Source organism: Hyla sarda, chromosome 8, assembly GCF_029499605.1.
Source record: "Hyla sarda isolate aHylSar1 chromosome 8, aHylSar1.hap1, whole genome shotgun sequence".
Classification (NCBI taxonomy): Eukaryota; Metazoa; Chordata; class Amphibia; order Anura; family Hylidae; genus Hyla; species Hyla sarda.
The window spans coordinates 229,679,707-229,702,848 of record NC_079196.1 but is presented as its reverse complement, the minus strand read 5'-3'; the positions used below and the strand labels follow the sequence as shown (position 1 = coordinate 229,702,848).

At 41.6% G+C, this 23,142-nt stretch overlaps 1 protein-coding gene across 1 annotated transcript in view; it reads right to left on the bottom strand.

The window, feature by feature from the left end:
- Window positions 1-9,262: 9,262 nt before the first annotated feature.
- Window positions 9,263-23,142, bottom strand: part of LOC130285369 (transmembrane protease serine 9-like) — a 50,158-nt gene continuing 36,278 nt past the window's right edge. The window contains exons 6-9 of the mRNA XM_056536727.1: window positions 18,518-18,713; window positions 12,421-12,692; window positions 10,924-11,093; window positions 9,263-9,547 (exon numbers count right to left, since the gene is read on the bottom strand). Coding sequence (XP_056392702.1) covers window positions 9,314-9,547; window positions 10,924-11,093; window positions 12,421-12,692; window positions 18,518-18,713 — 872 coding nt within the window. The 3' untranslated portion in view covers window positions 9,263-9,313. The remainder of the gene's footprint in view (window positions 9,548-10,923; window positions 11,094-12,420; window positions 12,693-18,517; window positions 18,714-23,142) is intronic.

The following is a 23,142-nucleotide window of genomic DNA, read 5'->3' as shown; positions in this document are numbered from 1 at the left end:
TACATTGTGTTATCTGTATATTGTGTTATCTGTATATTGTGTTTTCTGTATATTGTGTTATCTGTATATTGTGTTATCTGTACATTGTGTTATCTGTATATTGTGTTATCTGTATATTGTGTTATCTGTACATTGTGTTATCTGTACATTGTGTTATCTGTACATTGTGTTATCTGTATATTGTGTTATCTGTATATTGTGTTATCTGTACATTGTGTTATCTGTATCCTTTTATCTATACCTCTTTTGCCTTTATGCTTTTTTGTTATGTGCTTTGTCTGTAGCTATATCTATGTGCTTTGTCTGTAGCTATATCTATGTTCTTTGTCTGTAGCTATATCTATGTGCTTTGTCTGTAGCTATATCTATGTTCTTTGTCTGTAGCTATATCTATGTGCTTTGTCTGTAGCTATATCTATGTGCTTTGTCTGTAGCTATATCTATGTGCTTTGTCTGTAGCTATATCTATGTTCTTTGTCTGTAGCTATATCTATGTGCTTTGTCTGTAGCTATATCTATGTGCTTTGTCTGTAGCTATATCTATGTGCTTTGTCTGTAGCTATATCTATGTGCTTTGTCTGTAGCTATATCTATGTGCTTTGTCTGTAGCTATATCTATGTGCTTTGTCTGTAGCTATATCTATGTGCTTTGTCTGTAGCTATATCTATGTGCTTTGTCTGTAGCTATATCTATGTGCTTTGTTTGTTGCTTGCTTTTTGCTGTTTGTTTCTTTGTTTTCTTTTCTAGGTCTGAAAACACATTACGGCAGTTCTCATGGATAATTAGTAGAGCCGAGTTTTTTTCATCGCATGATTATGTATATGTTCTATATGTTTTCACTATGTGTACGTGTACCTTTGTCCTAAAGCGACCATTTTAATTGCTTTTGTACCCCTGATGAACCATATGTTTTCTATAATTATCGAATTACGGGGAAACGCGTCGGGTGAGGAATGTACTACTGGGGATGGTCCCTATTATTATCGCACTTTGTGAACTAATTGATATCTGCTGTTTTTATGGGGATTTGTGTACGTTATTCTGTAATATGGTGATTTTGTAATAAAAGGTATATATTTTAGCTATTGTAATTCTTGATTTGGCAATAGGAAAGTTGCCCCCCCCCCCCCCCTCACTATATAAGCAGCGTTTTTGTAGTTTTGTGTGGTTGTGAGAGGAGATTGGACGCTGTCTGTGCTGTGGCTTTTTTTTTTAAGGCAAATCTAATGATATAGGGGGGTATTTATCAATTTTGCCTGTTGACCGTTTCTTTTTACCCTTTTTTTTTTTTTCACTTTGGTTTTCGTGGACATGCACCAAATTTATCATTTGGCGCTCGTTGTTAGTAATTTTGGCTCACATGTTGAAATCAGCCGTTCACAGAACTTATCGCCACGAAGGACGCGTTTTTACCCCTTGTGCAGCCATTTTGGAATCCCTCCTGCAGGATATCAGCAGCGACGTGAGTTATTTTCTTTTGTGGGGTTTATATATATATCATGAGAAATGGATTTTATTTTCAACTTGGGTATTTTATTTATTTATTTATTTATTTTTTGTTACTTTAGTGCAGTGGTCTTCAACCTGCGGACCTCCAGATGTTGCAAAACTACAACTCTCAGCATGCCCGGACAGTCAAACACTTGTCTGCCTCTTCCAGAGGATCCACACTGATCATGAAAGGTAAATCAAAGCTTCCCTTTTGCAAAACTTCAACTGTAGTTGTAGTTTTGCAACATCTGGAGGTCCGCAGGTTGGAGACCACTGCTTTAGTGCTTACCTTTCCTGAACCTGTGCGGCCATGTCCGATGCTGACTCAGCGGAGGGTGAAGGTCCCTCAGAGACAACTATGTCGCAGGATAGTATTGCGTAGCCCCGGAGGCGTCGCTGCTTTCACAAAAAAAAAAATTTTAATGTATTTTGACGCCTTTTACATTTTCCGACATTGCTAAGTTTGTTTTCCATGTGCAAAATTTCTTGGATTTGCACCCAAAAAACGGGATTTGCGCCAAAATTGCGCCAAAGATCGATTGGCACAAATGATGAATTACTGACTAAAGTTCAAATCACACACAGGACCGTGTGATTTTGAGAAAGTTCTAAAAATTACAGTGGAGAAGATGTGCCAAACTTTGGCGCAAAAAGACACTGCGCCAAAGTATTGCGCCAAAGTTACGTGAAAAAGAAACCACATAAATCCTTTGATAAATACCCCCCATAGTGTTAGATAGGGTAGGTTAATATAACAGATAGGTTCTAGTGTTGAAAGATAAAATCGCGCATGCGCACTATACGAATTTCAGTACGATTTTCGCATGGAAAAAAGTGAACGAACATAGCGAATATGCGAATTTTGCGAACATAGGGCGAATATTCATCCATATATTTGCTATATATCGCAAATTCGAATATTGCCCCTGCCGCTCACATACTATCCTAATCACATACTGTCTCTATAGTTGAGGAGGAAGCCCAGCAAGGCATGCTTACTGTTCAGACCATATAAATATTCAGCCTTTTCAAGAAGACAACTCCAGAGCCTCTTTAATTTAGAGGGACACTTTGGTGCCTAAGTTTCTAATTTACCTAGAATGACCTTCCTTAAAGGGGTATTCCAGGCCAAAACTTTTTTTTTTATATATATCAACTGGCTCCGGAAAGTTAAACAGATTTGTAAATTACTTCTATTAAAAAATCTTAATCCTTCCAATAGTTATTAGCTTCTGAAGTTGAGTTGTTGTTTTCGGTCTAACTGCTCTCTGATGACTCACGTCCCAGGAGCTGTGCAGTTCCTATGGGGATATTTTCCCATCACGCACAGTTCCCGGGACATGACATCATCATTGAGCAGTTAGACAGAAAACTTCAGAAGCTAATAACTATTGGAAGGATTAAGATTTTTTAATAGAAGTAATTTACAAATCTCTTTAACTTTCCGGAGTCAGTTGACATATATAAAAAAAGGTTTTGCCTGGATAACCCCTTTAGCACAAAGCCCATTTTGACCTTTAGGGCGCAGCCATTTTTTGCAAATCTGACCACCTTCACTTTATGCATTAATAACTCTGGGATGCTTCTACTTTTGAATTTGATTCCGAGATAGTTTTTTCGTGACATATTCTACTTTTCATTTTCAAAAGGGGTAATAGGGGAAAAATCAACCCAAAATTTGTAACCCCATCTCTTCTGAGTATGGAAATACCCCATATGTGGACGTAAAGTGCTCTGCGGGCGCACTACAATTCTCAGAATAGATGGTGCAAAATGTGGCTTTTGGAGAGAGAATTTAGCTGAAATGTTTTTTTTGGGGCAGGTCATATTTAGGAAGCCCCCATGGTGGCAAAACAGCAAAAAACAACAAACTGAACCCCATAAAAAGCTTGGGGCAGGCAGCAGACCAGAGGTCACCAAAGTGTGACCTTCCAGATGTTGCACAACTCCCAGCATGCCCGGATAGCTGTTGGCCGTCTGTCCGTGCACCCGTCGATCCTGCCGCACACCCGCCGTAAACACTGCACCCCCGCCAATCCCGAACACCTGATCGCTCAATGGGTTAATCAGATGGGGTCCTGGGGGTGACACCCTGGGAGTCCAGCTGACTAACCCGGCAGCACCACGGGAGCGAAGTTTTAATGAAAGCCGTAGATATACACGACATTCTTCTGGGAAGGGGTTAAGGTGCTTTAAAACCCATATGAGCCATTCAAATGTCTGTCCTTTCAGGAATAAATACAGACCCCAGACCAGACCTCCAAATAAATACAGACACCAGACCAGACCTCCAAATAAATACAGACCCCAGACCAGACCTCCAAATAAATACAGACACCAGACCAGACCTCCAAATAAATACAGACACAAGACCAGACCAGAGTCCTGAAACCAGTGAATGAGAGGAAAGACATGTGAATGGCTCAGATGGGTTTCATAGCACTTTGTAAACTTGGCTTTGAGATGCTACGAGACAACGGGATCATCCAGGATTTCACCGCCTTGTGACAGTCAGATCTACCTGAGCACAGCACTGGCAGCTGCAGGACAGTCAACAGGAGAGCGCTAAAGAGCAGTATCTTTCTATACAGTACCTGCTGCATAGGACCACAGTCACTGTTTTGGATGCATCCCTGTTTTGGTGGTCACTACTAGTGACAGAAGGCAAGATACGGCATTGCACTTGTAGTGGAACGCTATAAGGTGGGCACAGTTACAGCGTTTGTGCCTATAAAATCTGGTGGGGTTAATTGCACATAGTTGCGCTTTCTGTTCAATTTTTTGTCTTTTTACATAGATCTCCAAATAAATACAGACCCCAGACCAGACCTCCGAATAAATACAGACCCCAGACCAGATCTCTGAATAAATACAGACCCCAGACCAGACCTCTGAATAAATACAGACTCCAGACCAGACCTCTGAATAAATACAGACTCCAGACCAGACCTCTGAATAAATACAGACCAGACCTCTGAATAAATACAGACCCCAGACCAGACCTCTGAATAAATACAGACCCCAGACCAGATCTCTGAATAAATACAGACCCCAGACCAGACCTCTGAATAAATACAGACCAGACCTCTGAATAAATACAGACCAGACCTCTGAATAAATACAGACCCCAGACCAGACCTCTGAATAAATACAGACCAGACCTCTGAATAAATACAGACCAGACCTCTGAATAAATACAGACTCCAGACCAGACCTCTGAATAAATACAGACCAGACCTCTGAATAAATACAGACCAGACCTCTGAATAAATACAGACCCCAGACCAGACCTCTGAATAAATACAGACCCCAGACCAGATCTCTGAATAAATACCGACCCCAGACCAGACCTCTGAATAAATACAGACCAGACCTCTGAATAAATACAGACCAGACCTCTGAATAAATACAGACCCCAGACCAGACCTCTGAATAAATACAGACCCCAGACCAGACCTCTGAATAAATACAGACCCCAGACCAGATCTCTGAATAAATACAGACCCCAGACCAGACCTCTGAATAAATACAGACCAGACCTCTGAATAAATACAGACCAGACCTCTGAATAAATACAGACCCCAGACCAGATCTCTGAATAAATACAGACCCCAGACCAGACCTCTAAATAAATACAGACCCCAGACCTCCAAATAAATACAGACCCCAGAACAGACCTCTGAACAAATACAGACCCCAGACCAGACCTCTGAATAAATACAGACCCCAGACCAGACCTCTGAATAAATACAGACCCCAAACCAGACCTCTGAATAAATACAGACCCCCAGACCAGACCTCTGAATAAATACAGACCCCCAGACCAGATCTGCAAATAAATACAGACCCCAGACCTCTAAATAAATACAGACCCCCAGACCAGACCTCCAAATAAATATAGACCTAGACCATACCTCCAAAAAGATACAGACCCCAGACCTCCCAATAAATACAAACCTCAGACCAGACCTCTGAATAAATACAGACCCCAGACCAGACCTCCAAATAAATACAGACCCCAGACCTCCAAATAAATACAGACCCCAGACCTCTAAATAAATACAGACCCCAGACCAGGCCTCTAACTAAATACAGACCAAGACCAGAACTCTAAATAAATACAGACCCCAGACCAGACTTCCAAATAAATACAGACCCCAGACCAGACCTCCAAATAAATACAGACCCCAGACCAGACCTCCAAATAAAAACGGACAACAGACCAAACCTCCAAATAAATACAGACCCCCAGACCATACCTCCAAATAAATACAGACCACAGACTAGACCTCTGAATAAATACAGACCCCAGACCAGACCTCTGAATAAATACAGACCCCAGACCAGACCTCTGAATAAATACAGACCCCAAACCAGACCTCCAAATAAATACAGACCCCAAACCAGACCTCCAAATAAATGCAGACCACAGACTAGACCTCCAAATAAATACAGACCCCCAGACTAAACCTCCAAATAAATACAGACCCCAGACCAGACACTAGACCTTCTGTGGAAAATTGCTGCTCTGCCCTCTTGAGTATCATATCTCTAGGCAACCATGAGCCCCAATAAGACAAATTAAAACGTAACAAATACAGTATTATATCATTGAACAAGTCACAACCAATTAATGGGATTAAGTGGTAACTTATCTCTCCTCTATAACCAGCACCCCTTGGGTTTCCCAGTGTGGGCTGATAGATGACTATAAAGTCCTCCAGAGGAGCAGAAGCCTTTTGTATAAATCTTCATTCATATTCATGTGCAGAACCTATCCAGACCACTAGGGGGCGATCAACTATTAATTTAATAAAGTCCCAAATAGCAAGAAAAAAGGAAGATGTATAGAAAACCAGTAGAATAAATCTGTGCACAGTACTACTTCCCATGTCTGGTTTTCTTGGGGTTATCCTCCTGATAAAGGTAAAATGTTTTGGTCAAATCATATTGTGAGAACTTCTCATCATCTGTGTGATGGGCCTGACTGTGAGGGTCCCCATTGATTGACAGAATGAAGGGCTCTACATTTCCCTGCCGTCCTGTCTCTATTTCCCTGGAGTCAGTAAATGTTTGGTTCCTGGATGTGACGGATTATCGGCTGCTATGGAAAGAATCTTTACAATGTGATAACAAGACGATCACTTCCATATTGGGACTTACAGTAATGTTTTTGAATGTTTGAGTCTCGTTGTCTTCGGCCGCCATTATTGTATTAGAACCTGGAATAAAGACAGAGAAAGATTTCAACAAAATAAATTTTATTGATCGGATTTTGAACATTTGGGGTTTTATATAAAACATTGAATAAGTTTTAATTAAATTATTATTACATGTTATGAACTGCACAAAGAAAAATGACCTTCTCTATGATCTGTCGTAATAAGATAAGATGTCTACAAAAGAAACTCGAAAATCTACGGTATAATATACAAGAGACTGGAGAACCGGTCAGAAAGTCACAAAACCGTAATCACATAGAATGTCCTGGGCCCCTTGTCCTTGGATTGTAGGGCCACAACTAGCAGAACATAGTGGGGGCTCCACTCTGAATCCCACTGTGCCCCCCCCCCTCCATTTGGGGCCCAACTAATAACTCAAGAGAAGACACAATGATGATGAAATTGATGATGAGACACAATGATGATGAAGATGAGGAGACACAATGATGATGAAGATGAGGAGACACAATGATGATGATGATGATGAAGATGAGAAGACACAATGATGATGAAGATGAGGAGACACAATGATGATGATGAAGATGAGGAGACACAATGATGATGATGATGAAGATGAGAAGACACAATGATGATGAAGATGAGAAGACACAATGATGATGATGAAGATGAGAAGACACAATGATGATGAAGATGAGGAGACACAATGATGATGAAGATGAGGAGACACAATGATGATGATAATGAAGATGAGAAGACACAATGATGATGAAGATGAGGAGACACAATGATGATGAAGATGAGGAGACACAATGATGATGAAGATGAGGAGACACAATGATGATGATAATGAAGATAAGGAGACACAATGATGAAGATGAGGAGACACAATGATGATGATGATGAGACACAATAGTGATGAAGATGAGGAGACGCAATGTTGATGATGAATAGTGTTGCTCGCGAATATTCGCAATTCGAATTTTATTCGTGAATATCGCATATTCGCGAATTCGCGAATATTCGCGAATATAGCGCTATATATTCGTAATTACGAATATTCGTGTATTTTTTTTTTTTTCATTTTTTTTCCCACAGTACACATCACAGTGATCATCCCTCTCTGCTTCCAGCTTGTGTGGTGTAAAGAAGACTCTAATACTACTGTGTGAGACCGGTGTGCGAATGCTAATGTTCGCATATGCGAATTTTCGCTTATGTTAATTTTTGTATATGCGAATTTTCACATTTGTTAATTTTCGCACACGCGAAAATTCGCATATGCGAAAATAAAACGAGAATATTACGAATATGCGAATATTCGCGAATATGACGAATATTCGCGAATTCGAATATGGCCTATGCCGCTCAACACTAATGATGAAGATAAGGAGACACAATGATGATGATGATGATGATGATACACAATGGTGATGAAGATGAGGAGACACAATGGTGCTGTTGAAGATGAGGAGACACAATGGTGATGAAGATGAGGAGACACAATGGTGATGAAGATGAGGAGACACAATGGTGATGATGATGAGGAGACACAATGGTGATGAAGATGAGGAGACACAATGGTGATGATGATGAGGAGACACAATGGTGATGAAGATGAGGAGACACAATGGTGATGAAGATGAGGAGACACAATGGTGATGAAGATGAGGAGACACAATGGTGATGAAGATGAGGAGACACAATGGTGATGATGAAGATAAGAAGACACAATGATGATGGTGATGATGAGGAGACACAATAGTGATGAAGATGAGGAGACACAATGATAATGAAGATTCCAATGAAGATAAAAAAAAAAAAAGAGGCATAAACTGGGAAAAAAAATCCACCCAGATCCCGAACAGCGATCAGACCTGATCAATAATCTCAACAAGAATTCATTGCTTAAGTGATAACGAGAAGATACGAGGATGTAGAGAAAAAGATATGATGGTGATACACATGATAATAATCACACAAGATGATGAAGAAGAGGAACAATGATAATAATTGTACAAAATGTTGATGATAATAAGTAAACACGATGATGATGATGATGATGATGATGATGATGAGTAGACACAGTGAAGAGGAAGATCAGTAAACAATGATAATGATGATGGTAATTGCACAGAATGATAATGATGATAACGGTGATTAGTGGACATGTTGAAGATTAAGATGAGTACACAATTAAGAAGATCACTAGACACAATGATGATGAAGATAAGTACACAATAAATATATAGAGAGGACACAATAAATATAAAGTACACAATGATGATGAGGATGAGGATGATGAGTAGACACAATGGGGATAATAAATGCACGCACAAAGATGTTGATTAAGCACAATGATGATTATGATGAGTAGGAGGAGACACAATGATGATGATGATGATGATGATGAGACACAATGGTGATGAAGATGAGGAGACACAATGGTGATGATAAGGATAATGATGAGTAGATGCATTGAAGATGAAAATAAGTACACAATAAATAAATGACAATAAAGATAAGTAAACAATGATAATGTTGATGATGTTGACGTTAAGAGACACAAAGTTCCCCATTTAGGTTCCTGATAAATCTTCTCCATTGGTGATGTAGCCGCAGTTCTCACTTGTGAAATGCCTCAGACGTGCAGTATCAGAATGACCACAAGGAGCAGCGCTGAGGCCCCTAGCCTGGGAGAAGAGGAGGAGGACAAGTGCTGGCTTCTATAATTATTGATCCATGACTCATAGACTGGAACAGAGGTGTAGACCCCCGGGCGGTTTGGAAGGGCGCAGTCATCGCCCCAGCTCACGATGCCAACCTGGTACCAATACCCATTCACCTTACACACCAGGGGACCCCCGGAGTCTCCCTGCAAGGGCAAGAAAGGATTATTTATACATTATATAGAAAGTATCAATATTGTGACATTTCATAAACTTCCTAACACATCTTTCCAAGTCAATTAGTGAATAAATCTAATTATTATTATTATTTTTTTTCCCCCCCAGCATTTCTTATGTTCCCAGGCTGGGTCACATGACCTTTCTGTCTTTATTTCCTGTGATGTCACTTGGTTTGACTTCCTGTTTCTTACAGTGAATGTGATGTCACAGGAGTCATCAGGTGGGTGGGGCCAGGCATTACTCCTATAGGCTGCTGGGAATTCTACAATGATTCAGCTCTAGCCATGAAGGCGGAGCTAACATTGGTGTCCAGTGGAAGCCACAGCAGTAAGGGCAGCATGATGTGTAGAAGAACAGGGGCTGGTGACCACCTTGTATGGTGGCTTAGTGGTCTGCGCTGTTGCCTTTTAGCTAGAGATGAGTGAACCAAACCTGTAGAACACAAGTTCGGTCAGAACTGTGCCAAAAGTTGGGTTCCTATAGAACTCAAAGTTTTGGTGGTTTGGCAGAACCTGCTAAAATAACATCAGTCACATGGCAGAAAGGAGAAGATGGAAGGGCCATATAACCACAGTCAGTAGGAATTACAGGGGTGACAATAAAAGCCTATGCACATAGCTTCAGCAGCCATTGTAGAGATATCAGGTTAGGTGAAGACCTCTGTGAGGGACAGTGAACAGTGACCAGCTCAGATAGGAGTAGGAGCCAAGAGTGGTCTCTATCTGTTCTTTCAGCGCAAAAGTTAAGTCTGACAGTTTTTTTGTTTGTTTTACATTAATTGTGAAGATGCCGCATAGAGGGTTTTGTGTCACTTTTGTTTGGATAAATAAATAGATATGAGAGATAGATTGATAGATATGAGATAGATATATAGATAAATATGAGATAGATAGATATGAGATAGATAGATATGAGATAGATAGATATGAGATAGATAGATAGATGTGAGATAGATATATAGATAGATATGAGATATATAGATAGATAGATATGAGATAGATATGAGATAGATAGATATGAGAGATAGATATGAGATAGATAGATAGATATGAGATAGATAGATAGATAGATATGAGATAGATAGATGGATAGATAGATAGATAGATAGATAGATATGAGATAGATAGATATGAGATAGAAAGATAGATATGAGATAGAAAGATAGATATATATGAGATAGATAGATAGATAGATATGAGATAGATATGAGATAGATAGATATGAGATAGATAGATAGATGGGGAGGGGGGTGTTGTTACAAATGATTCTGTTTTAATGGGAAGAATAAGTCAGACAACCCCTTTAAGGTGCTAAGTCCTCGTGGTGACATTTCAGGACTCACCGCACAGGAATCCCTCTGCCCAGCCTGGTACCCGGCGCAGATCTGGTCACTCTGTATGATGGGCACGTTGGCGCTGGTCCCCGATCCTATGTGATACATCTGGTCACATGACTCCCGGCTGATCAGAGGTAACATCAACTGCTGAAGGGTTTTAGGGGACGCCAGAAATTCTGTAATAATTACGATTCACATAGTAAATAACGGTCGGAGGGGAAAGTCTACAAAATGGGGAATCAATCCCCCCAAAATCTAAACCCTCCCCTCCATCCAGCGCAAACAAAAAAGACCAGAAGTTTCAGTCTCAGAGGAAGAAAATAAATATAATATTCACAAGATATTCCAGACGTCATGGCAGCTGGCGGGTGGCACCGAGCCCAGGCGGCGCCATTTATGTCTTATCATTAGTAATGGGAAAACAGAAGATAATCTGGAGATTAGGAAATCCTAATGATCGCTCCCCCTAGTGGTCGAGCTCCTGTATAACAACTAAAAACATCCACACATAGCCAGAAACTCTAAGGCAGTGTTTCCCAACTATGGTGCCTCCAGATGTTGCAGAACTACAACTCCCAGCATGCCTGGACAGCCTTTGGCTGTCCAGGCATGCTGGGAGTTGTAGTTTTGCAACACATGGAGGCACCCTGGTTGGGAAACACTGCTCTAAGGTTATATAAACCGATCACAGAACCCACAGGTGACCGCTGATACTATTGTTACCTCTTACAGCTGCTGCAGAACCTCTCTTAAAGGGGTACTCCCCTGAAAAACTCTTTTTTTTAAATCAACTGGTGCAAGAAAGTTAAACAGATTTTCAATTTACTTCTATTTAAAAATCTTAATCCTTCCAGTACTTTCCAGCTGCTGCATGTTCCACAGGAAGTTCTTTTCTTTTTGAATGTCCTTTCTGTCTGACCACAGTGCTCTCTGCTGACACCTCTGTCCCTGTCAGGAACTGTCCAGAGCAGGAGAAGTTTGCTATGGGGGATTTGCTCCTGCTCTGGACAGTTCCTGACATGGACAGTGGTGTCAGCAGAGAGCACTGTGGTCAGACAGAACGGAAATTCAAAAAGAAAAGAACTTCCTGTGGAACATACAGCAGCTAGTAAGTACTGGAAGGTTTAAGATTTTTAAATAGAAGTAATTTACAAATCTGTTTAACTTTCTGGCACCAGTTGATTTAAATAATTTTTTTTTTCTCAGTGGAGTGCCCCTTTAAATGAGGATGGGGAAGCTTCATGGCAGTCGGTGACTAACCTCAATTTCTAAAGAGTTTCTACAGCAGCGAAGGTTTATATTCTTGAATTGTAAGAGGATGGAGGAGTCGGGGTGAGGGAGATGGAGGGTAACCCTATGGCAGTGTTTACAAACCAGGGTGCCTCCAGCTGTTGCAAAACTACAACTACCTGCATGCCCCGGCATGCTGGGAGTTGTAGTTTTGCAACAGCTGTAGGCACCCTGGTTGGGAAACACTGCCCAATGGGGTCGCTGGTTACTCACCGTCAGACTGTGTTTTTCCCCATCCGGTGACATAGCAGCTGGTTCCCGGTTGGACGACCATGGAGGCTGATGGGATACACACGGGGAGGATGTACCGGCTGTAGGTGACCCGTCTGGAGAGCTGGACCAGAGCGATGTCTCCGCGGCTCCCAGAACCCCTGAACTCCGGGTTAATGATCAATCTGACCACACTGACCGTCAGCTCATTAGGATTAGGGATGTCCAGCTTGTACGCCCCCAGGAGGACGGAGTAAGAAGAGGGCGAGGGGGATCTGAGGGGGCGGAAACAAAAAAGGTATCACCAGCCTCAGAAGAACCTTCTAACTAGGATTAGATACAACGGCTCAGCAAGCAGTATCACACAGGATAGGATTAGATACAGCGGCTCAGCAGGCAGTATCACACAGGATAGGATTAGATACAACGGCTCAGCAGGCAGTATCACACAGGATAGGATTAGATACAGCGGCTCAGCAGGCAGTATGACACAGGATAGGATTAGATACAGCGGCTCAGCAGGCAGTATCACACAGGATAGGATTAGATACAACGGCTCAGCAGGCAGTATCACACAGGATAGGATTAGATACAGCGGCTCAGCAGACAGTATCACACAGGATAGGATTAGATACAGCGGCTCAGCAGGCAGTATCACACAGGATAGGATTAGATACAGCGGCTCAGCAGACAGTATCACACAGGATAGGATTAGATACAACGGCTCAGCAGGCAGTATCACACAGGATAGGATTAGATACAGCGGCTCAGCAGACAGTATGACACAGGATAGGATTAGATACAGCGGCTCAGCAGGCAGTATCACACAGGATAGGATTAGATACAGCGGCTCAGCAGACAGTATGACACAGGATAGGATTAGTAGGCAGAGAAAGGAATATCCAGCGCAAACTCTTATGCAAAGGAACTTCTTTATTGGCTAAAATGCATGTTGCTAAGGGATACAGCAAGGATTCATGCGGTGTGACGCGTTTCAGCCCGTCGGGCCTTAGTCATACACTTAAAACAATTTTGTGTGAGTCTGCTTATATATGCTAGGTGGAAGTGACGACACAACAGGTGACGCCTCTGCCGCACCTGCATATGTAATTAGCATCACCATACAGTGTTAAATATATACACTACAAAAATGGAGCATAATACATTGGCAATGCCTTAGCTCTACTTGGACACTCAGGATTTATCATATAAAGGGTTTATAAATATAGATAACAAAGACTTTCATTATATAATCGTGAGTAGTCACAAAGAGAGAAAAAAATGTAATAAAAACAGACACGTTAATATCCATAAAATTAGATGGGAGAACATGTAACTTTGATATTTTGACTTGGATAATCTCAAACAACAAACTTGAGGTATAACAGGTTATTATTAATGAACATAAATAATCGCTGTGATATAAAGCAAAAGTATACGATAGAAAATGGAGGAAGGAGTTGTTTTTTCTAGACTTAGAGACCATATAATTGCCTATAGAGTGGAAGTACGTTGGTTTGCATAAAATAATTTATAAAATTAGTATATATGTAAAGAAATATAATTTTGAACGGACTTCCACTAGTAATGCAGTATGGTGTCAAGTCGTCTATTCAAACCTTGCGGCATGCGTGTTTGAAGCGTTAGGATCCAAAAAATCTCTCTATGGAGGACCTTTTGTCTTAGATCACCTCCCCGTAGTGGTTTATTCACTCTTTCTATACCTTGTAACATGAGGCTGGAGGTGTTCCCTTCATGCATATCTACACAGTGTTTCGTTACCATGGAGACATGCCGCCTCTGGAAGTGGGCAACGTCAGACAGGTGTTTGCGTATACGCACCTTGAGTGGATTAATAGTACATCCAACGTATTGCACATTACAGACGCGGCATGTGAACAGGTAAATAACTCCAACAGTTTTACAGTTTATATATTGTTTAATATTATATGTCTGATTATTGCTGGATGATATAAACGATGTGGAGACATGCATATATTTACAACATATGCACCTCTGGGACCCACATTTGTAGGATCCAGGGTGATTAAGCCATGTTGGTTTTGTACAAGGAGACTCCAAGTATAAACTCGGTGACAATTTTTGACCGAGAGTGGGGGCCTTTCGTGAAACACAACTAAAGCCATCACCGAGAGCCTCCCTGAAGTCTGGGTCAGTATGGACAATCGGTATATTTTTCTCAATGATTTTTTTGATGGCTGTAAAGTCAGTGCTATACTGTGTTGAGAAAACTAAAGAGGGGGATTTTTTACTAGTCAATTTATGTGAGACCACAAGTTCGTCACGATCACGGTTTTCTGCAATGGTTTTAGCTCTGGATATAGTCCATTCTGGATACTGTCTTTGTCTAAGTCTGTTACCAAGGGCAACGGCCTCGAATTCGAAGTCGCTATCTTGTGAGCAGTTACGGCGTGTGCGGATCATTTCACCTACTGGAAGATTCTCTATAACATGTGCGGGGTGGCAAGACCTGGCATGAAGTATAGAATTAACTGCAGTTTCCTTACGAAATGTTGTAGTGTTAATTTTGTCACCCCGCAATGTAAGATCAAGGAAATTAACTGATTCAATTTTGGATGTCACCGTAAACTGTAAACTCAGGTCATTGGAGTTAAGAAAATCAATGAACCCCTCTATGGCCGCCACATCGGACCCCCAGATAAACAGGAGGTCGTCGATGTAGCGGCCATACCATAAGAGACAGTGACTGTAGGGGTTGGTGGGGGCGAAGAGTGTCACCCTCTCCCACCAACACATATATATGTTGGCGAGAGAGGGGGAGAACTTCGCCCCCATCGAAGCTCCAGTGACCTGAATGTAAAACCTCCTGTTGAACATGAAGAAGTTGTGGCTCAGCAAAAATTCCACCACTAGTGAAATGTATTCGCAAAGTGGGGAGGATAGGATTAGATACAGCGGCTCAGCAGACAGTATCACACAGGATAGGATTAGATACAGCGGCTCAGCAGGCAGTATCACACAGGATAGGATTAGATATAGCAGCTCAACAGACAGTATCACACATCATAGGATTAGATACACAGCTAAGAAGACAGTATCACACAGGATAGGATTAGATACAGCGGCTCAGCAGGCAGTATAACACATGATAGGATTAGATACAGCGGCTCAGCAGACAGTATGACACAGGATAGGATTAGATACAGCGGCTCAGCAGACAGTATCACACAGGATAGAATTAGATACAGCGGCTCAGCAGGCAGTATGACACAGGATAGGATTAGATATAGCAGCTCAACAGACAGTATCACACATCATAGGATTAGATACACAGCTAAGAAGACAGTATCACACAGGATAGGATTAGATACAGCGGCTCAGCAGGCAGTATCACACAGGATAGGATTAGATACAGCGGCTCAGCATGCAGTATCACACATAATAGGATTAGATACAGCGGCTCAGCAGACAGTATGACACAGGATAGGATTAGATACAGCGGCTCAGCAGACAGTATCACACATGATAGGATTAGATACAGCGGCTCAGCAGGCAGTATCACACAGGATATGATTAGATACAGCGGCTCAGCAGGCAGTATAACACATGATAGGATTAGATACAGCGGCTCAGCAGACAGTATCACACAGGATAGGATTAGATACAGCGGCTCAGCAGACAGTATCACACAGGATAGGATTAGATACAGCGGCTCAGCAGGCAGTATGACACAGGATAGGATTAGATATAGCAGCTCAACAGACAGTATCACACATCATAGGATTAGATACACAGCTAAGAAGACAGTATCACACAGGATATGATTAGGTACAGTAGGTCAGCAGGGAGTATCACACATGATAAGATTAGATACGGCAGCTCAACAGACAGTATCACAAAGGATATGATTCGATACAGCAGCTCAGCAGTCTGGAGGGGCAAGCTGTGCATAACTAGCTTGCCCCCTGACTGGTGAGCAGTTAAGGGGTTAAGAAATATACAGGCAAGGTTTTAGCCCCCTCCCCCGCCTGTAAAAACTTGTTGCTAACTATAGTGGTATGTCCCATGGGTGGGGGGGAAGGAGTGCACCAATCAGGGGTTTAATAGTTTCCCGGGCTTTCAGAGGCCCTCCCCTGGGTATTTATAGCTGTGGTGCCTCCCTTCCCCCCTCAATCTGCCCAGGACCCGGAGTTTTGCCCTCCCTCCCTTTTTGTATCTCTGTTTATTGTAAGTCACAGCTTGGCGGTAAGAAGACGGTGAAAGCGGGGTCAACCCGGGGTAGACCTCCACACAGGACGGTGTGGCAGCACCTCTCGGGTTGGCAAGAAGCCAATCGGTGTCTTTGTTACAGTTAAATTGTTATTTATATAAGTAATTTTATAAATAAAGCTTTGGCCGATCCCCACCCACGGAAAAGTTGAATTGTTGTTGTGTCAGTTATTATTTAATTAATTATTGTAGTAAGGGGGAGGGGTAGTTTTAGCCGCTAGGTGCTAATTGGGTCTCAACAGTCAGTATCACACAGGATCGGATTAGATACAGCAGCTCAGCAGACAGTATCACACAGGATATGATTAGATACAGCAGATTAGCAGACAGTATCATACAGGATAGGATTAGATACAGTAGGTCAGCAGACAGTATCACACAGGATAGGATTAGATACAGCAGATTAGCAGACAGTATCACACAGGATAGGATTAGATACAGGAGCTCAGCAGACAGTATCACACAGGATATGATTAGGTACAGCAGATTAGCAGACAGTATCACACAGGAAATGATTAGATACAGCAGCTCAGCAGACAGTATCACACAGGATAGGATTATATACGGCAGCTCAGCAGACAGTATCACACAGGATAGGATTAGATACAGCAGCTCAGCAGACAGTATCACACAGGATAGGATTAGATACAGCAACTCAGCAGACAGTATCACACATGATAGGATTATATACAGTAGGTCAGCAGACAGTATCACACAGGATATGATTAGATACAGTAGCTCAGCAGGCAGTATCACAGAGGATAGGATTAGATACAGCAGCTCAGCAGACAGTCTCACAAATGATCGGATTAGATACAGTAGGTCATCAGACAGTCTCACACATGATAGGATTAGATACAGAGGCTCAGCAGACAGTATCACACAGGATATGATTAGATACAGTAGCTCAGCAGGCAGTATCACACATCATAGGATTAGATACAGCAGCTCAGCAGACAGTATCATACGTGATCGGATTAGATACAGTAGGTCAGCAGACAGTCTCACACATGATAGGATTAGATACAGAGGCTCAGCAGACAGTATCACACAGGATATGATTAGATACAGTAGCTCAGCAGGCAGTATCACACATCATAGGATTAGATACAGCAGCTCAGCAGACAGTATCACACGTGATAGGATTAGATACAGTAGGTCAGCAGACAGTATCACACAGGATATGATTAGATACAGTAGCTCAGTAGGCAGTATCACAGAGGATAGGATTAGATACAGCAGCTCAGCAGACAGTCTCACAAATGATCGGATTAGATACAGTAGGTCAGCAGACAGTCTCACACATGATAGGATTAGATACAGAGGCTCAGCAGACAGTATCACACAGGATATGATTAGATACAGTAGCTCAGCAGGCAGTATCACACATCATAGGATTAGATACAGCAGCTCAGCAGACAGTATCACATGTGATCAGATTAGATACAGTAGGTCAGCAGACAGTCTCACACATGATAGGATTAGATACAGAGGCTCAGCAGACAGTATCACACAGGACAGGATTAGATACAGCAGCTCAGCAGACAGTATCACACAGGATATGATTAGATACAGTAGCTCAGCAGGCAGTATCACACATCATAGGATTAGATACAGCAGCTCAGCAGACAGTATCACACATGTTAAGATTAGATACAGTAGGTTGGCAGACAGTATCACACAGGATAGGATTAGATACAGAGGCTCAGCAGACGGTATCACACAGGATAGGATTAGATACAGTAGGTTGGCAGACAGTATCACACAGGATAGGATTAGATACAGCAGTTTAGTAGGATATTGTCCCCTGTATAACTAATATGAAATATTCTGTAGAGAAATGACTCACGAGTCGAAGCAATGAGCGGCGCTCAGAACCCACTGGTCAGAGATCAGGGACCCCCCGCAGATGGGGTTCCCATTGTACAGTATACTGCTCTGCCAGGGCCAGGCTCCTTCTGCAGCATCTGTTCCTCCGATAATCCTCCTGGAAAACTGTGGGGACCCGCAGGTGGGGGGGACAGGGACCTCCGGAGACACAACATCTGGGGAGCGAGGAATAGAAGATGATACCCCCGGTATATTTCATTATACACTAATATATCATTGTATACTTATTATATTATATACTTTATTATATATTTTATATAGTAATATATCATTGTATACTTATTATATTATATACTTTATTATACATTTTATATAGTAATATATCATTGTATACTTATTATATTATATACTTTATTATATATTTTATATTCTAATATATCATTGTATACCTATTACATTATATACTTTATTATATATTTTATATTCTAATATATCATTGTATACTTATTATATTATATAATTTATTATATATTTTATATACTAATATATCATTATATACTTATTACATTATATACTTTATTATATATTTTATATTCTAATATATCATTATATACGTTTTATATTATATACTTTATTATACATTTTATATACTAATATATCATTATATACGTATTATATATTTTATATAGTAATATATCATTGTTTACTTATTACATTATATACTTTATTATATATTTTATATACTAATATATCATTATATACTTATTATATTATATACTTTATCATATATTTTACATACTAATATATCATTGTATACTTATTATATTATATACTTTATTATATATTTTATATACTAATATATCATTATATACTTATTATATTATATACTTTATCATATATTTTACATACTAATATATCATTGTATACTTATTATATTATATACTTTATTATATATTTTATATACTAATGTATCATTATATACTTATATATATTAAAGATTACCTGTCATCACAAAAACTTTTTATATGTTGTTTATTAATGTATTAGAAACAACTTTCTATTACCATGTCATTCAAAAATATATATATATTTATTTTGACGTAAAAACTGACCACTAGGGGTCTCCCTACATGTCCCGGCCGCAAGTCTCTCATAGTGTTCAGACTCATCCATAAGTCCTAACTCATGCAGCCTGGACACTGACGGGCATAGCTCCCTGCCTGTCATTCAGAAGGACGGGAGCGAGCGCTGTGCATGCTGCATGTGAACCTCAGCTACACTGAACACTGCAGTCAGCAAGCTATGAAAGAGGATTGTGAAGGAAATACTGGGCAAAAATGAAAAAGAAAAACTGCTGGGGCAGGAAATGAAGAGGGCAACATACCAGCAGCCTAATATAAATGGAAGGAATCCCTTTGGCCAAGGGAGGAAACCAGCGCTCAAGTCCATACTTGGTAAATGGTAAAATCTTCAGGCTTTATTCAATCCTTATTAGAAGTTCATACAAAAAGGAAGGGAGAGGTTAAAATTGTGCAAAGACACAACATGTAGAAAAATGAAGCCCAAATAAACAGCCGCTAATGTAATGAGGACACGCCCCCTTCTAACATTTCCAAAGGTCACCTGACTTACAGTAATTATGATGTTTTCTTACAACAATACATTCTTGATGTTTCTCTTTTTCTGCTCACAAACAATTATTTTTCTTTTGATGGATCCTTCCTCCTAGAGACCAGAGGTCGTCTGATGGGGGCCAAGTTCTCGCCATCATTGGCCAACCTCTACATGTCTCTGTGGGAAGAAGGATCCATCCACACTCCAGACAATCCTTATCTCCGCCACATCACCTGGTATGGTCGCTATATAGATGACATCCCATGTGGCTGAGACCTGTGATTCCACTATTATTGACAATTTTGTTTTTTATCTAAATAATAATCCAGATAACCTTATTTTTACTTGCAATTTCCAGCCCTCAGAAATGGTTTTTCTAGATGTGTCTTTTGTGTCCGGTCCAGTTTCGGGCACTATTCACACTAGTTTGTATAGGAAATCACATTCAGCCAATTCACTCCTTCATGCAAAAAAAACCACACAATTAAAAACTCACAATTAAAAACTTGCCCATCGGGGAGTTTATTAGAGCCAGGAGGTTCTGTTCACATGATGACCTCTGTGACAAAGAGTGAGAAATAATACAATCCCGTCTGGTCATTAGGGACTATGCTTTGGGCCTTATAAACAGAGCTAAGAACATAGTAAAAAATAAATAAAGAACAAATTTTCTTTATAGAGGCAAATGGAAGCAAACGAATAATCATTGAACTACACGTCTCATGGTAGTTTTTTTCAGCAGTTTTTTCCAAACAATACAAACAGCTTAAATCCATCATTTAAGGGATTATCCAGGAAAAAAAACTAAAAACTTTTTTCTATATATCAACTGGCCCCAGAAAGTTAAAGAGATTTGTAAATGACTGTATTTATCGGGGTATACCACGCACCGGCCTATAACACGCACCCTCATTTTACCAAGGATATTTGGGTAAAAAAAGTTTTTTACCCAAATTTCCATGGTAAAATGAGGGTGCGTGTGTGCGCGTGTATACCCCGATATACCCCCAGGAAAGGCAGGGGGAGAGAGGCCGTCGCTGCCCGCTTCTCTCCCCCTGCCTTTCCTGGGGTCTAGAGCCCTGCTGTCAGCCCTTCTCACCCCCTGGCTATCCGCACCGCTGCCCGTTCTGTCTCCCTGACTATCGGTGCCGGCGCCCCATTGCCGGCGCCGATAGCCAGGGGGAGAGAAGCGGCGCCGACAGCCAGGGGGAGAGAAGGGGCAGCGTCACCCATTGCCCGTTGCCTCCCCCCATCCCCGGTGGCATAATTACCTGAGTCGGGTCCGCGCTGCTGCAGGCCTCCGGCGTGCGTCCCCTGCGCCGTTGCTATGCACGGCGCGGCGCATGATGACAGTGCATAGCAACGACGTCGGGGACGCACGCCGGAGGCCTGCAGCAGCGCGGACCCGACTCAGGTAATTATGCCACCGGGGATGGGGGGAGGCAACGGGGCAGCGATGCCGGCAATGGGTGACGCTGCCCCTTCTCTCCCCCTGGCTGTCGGCGCCGCTTCTCTCCCCCTGGCTATCGGCGCCGGCACCGATAGTCAGGGGGACAGAACGGGCAGCGGCGCGGATAGCCAGGGGGTGAGAAGGGCCAACAGCAGCGCTCTAGACCCCAGGAAAGGCAGGGGGAGAGAAGCAGGCAGCGACGGCCTCTCTCCCCCTGCCTTTCCTGGGAGTGTATCGGCGTACAACACGCACACAGACTTTAGGCTAAAAATTTTAGCCTAAAAAGTGCGTGTTATACGCCGATAAATACGGTACTTCTATTTAAAAATCTTAATCCTATCAGTACTTATGAGCTGCTGAAGTTAGACTTTTCTGTCTAAGTGCTCTCTGATGACACCTGTCTCAGGAACTGTCCAGAGTAGAAGCAAATCCCCATAGCAAACCCATTCTGCTCTGTGCAGTTCCAGAGACAAGCAGAGATGTCAGCAGAGAGCACTGTTGCCAGATAGAAAAAAAACAACTCAACTTCAGCAGCTTATAATTATTGGAAGGATTAAGATTTTTTAATAGAAGTAATTTACAAATCTGTTTAACTTTCTGGAGCCAGTTGATATATAAAAAGAAAGTTTTTCCTGGAATACCCCTTTAACACTAACCTTCCTATACTGAAACAAGATCACATTCTCAATCACATTTTAACCACAGGTTGCAGACATGTTGCTAAGAAAAATGAACCCTCGGGAATCTTGTGTCTCCAAGTTTTTTCATTAAATCTCCGACCATTCCAAAATCTAACCCCTGGCTCTCCTATACATGGAGCACACAATGTGGAAAAGGTAGGTGCCCTTTATACAAGTATATGATCAAAAGTCAACAGATCTCTTCCTATCCTACTGCTTGTACATACCCCATTAATACTTACCTTTCTTGTGAATCTGATCACGTAGTGGATTATATCAATTGTACAACTTACCATGTGCAATATGCCCGTTCCACCTCACGAAAATTGAAAACGCGAATCTCAGAACATCTAACAGGGTCTCGTGCACAGGGACTAGTTCACACACGAGCTCTCCAGGGCAGCGGTGACGAGCGGTGACGGTCCGGAGCGGCGGGGACAGGTGAGTATAACCTCCAATACCAGTGGTCTTCAACCTGCGGACCTCCAGATGTTGCAAAACTACAACTTCCACCATGCCCGGACAGCCGTTGGCTGTCCGGGCATGGTGGGTGTTGTAGTTTTGCAACATCTGGAGGTCCGCAGGTTGTAGACCACTGTCCTATACTTTACATTGCACGGATCCCTCAACATACGATGGTTTCAGCAAACGATGGTCCATATCCAATCATTTCTCTGCTTCATTCATATACTGTTTCATTCACTTTTACATGCTCCCTTATTTTTATTTATACATATGTTTTTGTAACACATTTTCATAATGTTTAACCCCTTAAGGACCAAGGACGTAACGGTACGTCCTTGGTCCTGCTCTTCTGATATAACGCGGGGTTATACAGTAACCCCGCGTCATATCATGGCGGGCCCGGCGTCATAGTGAAGCCGGGACCCGCCTCTAATA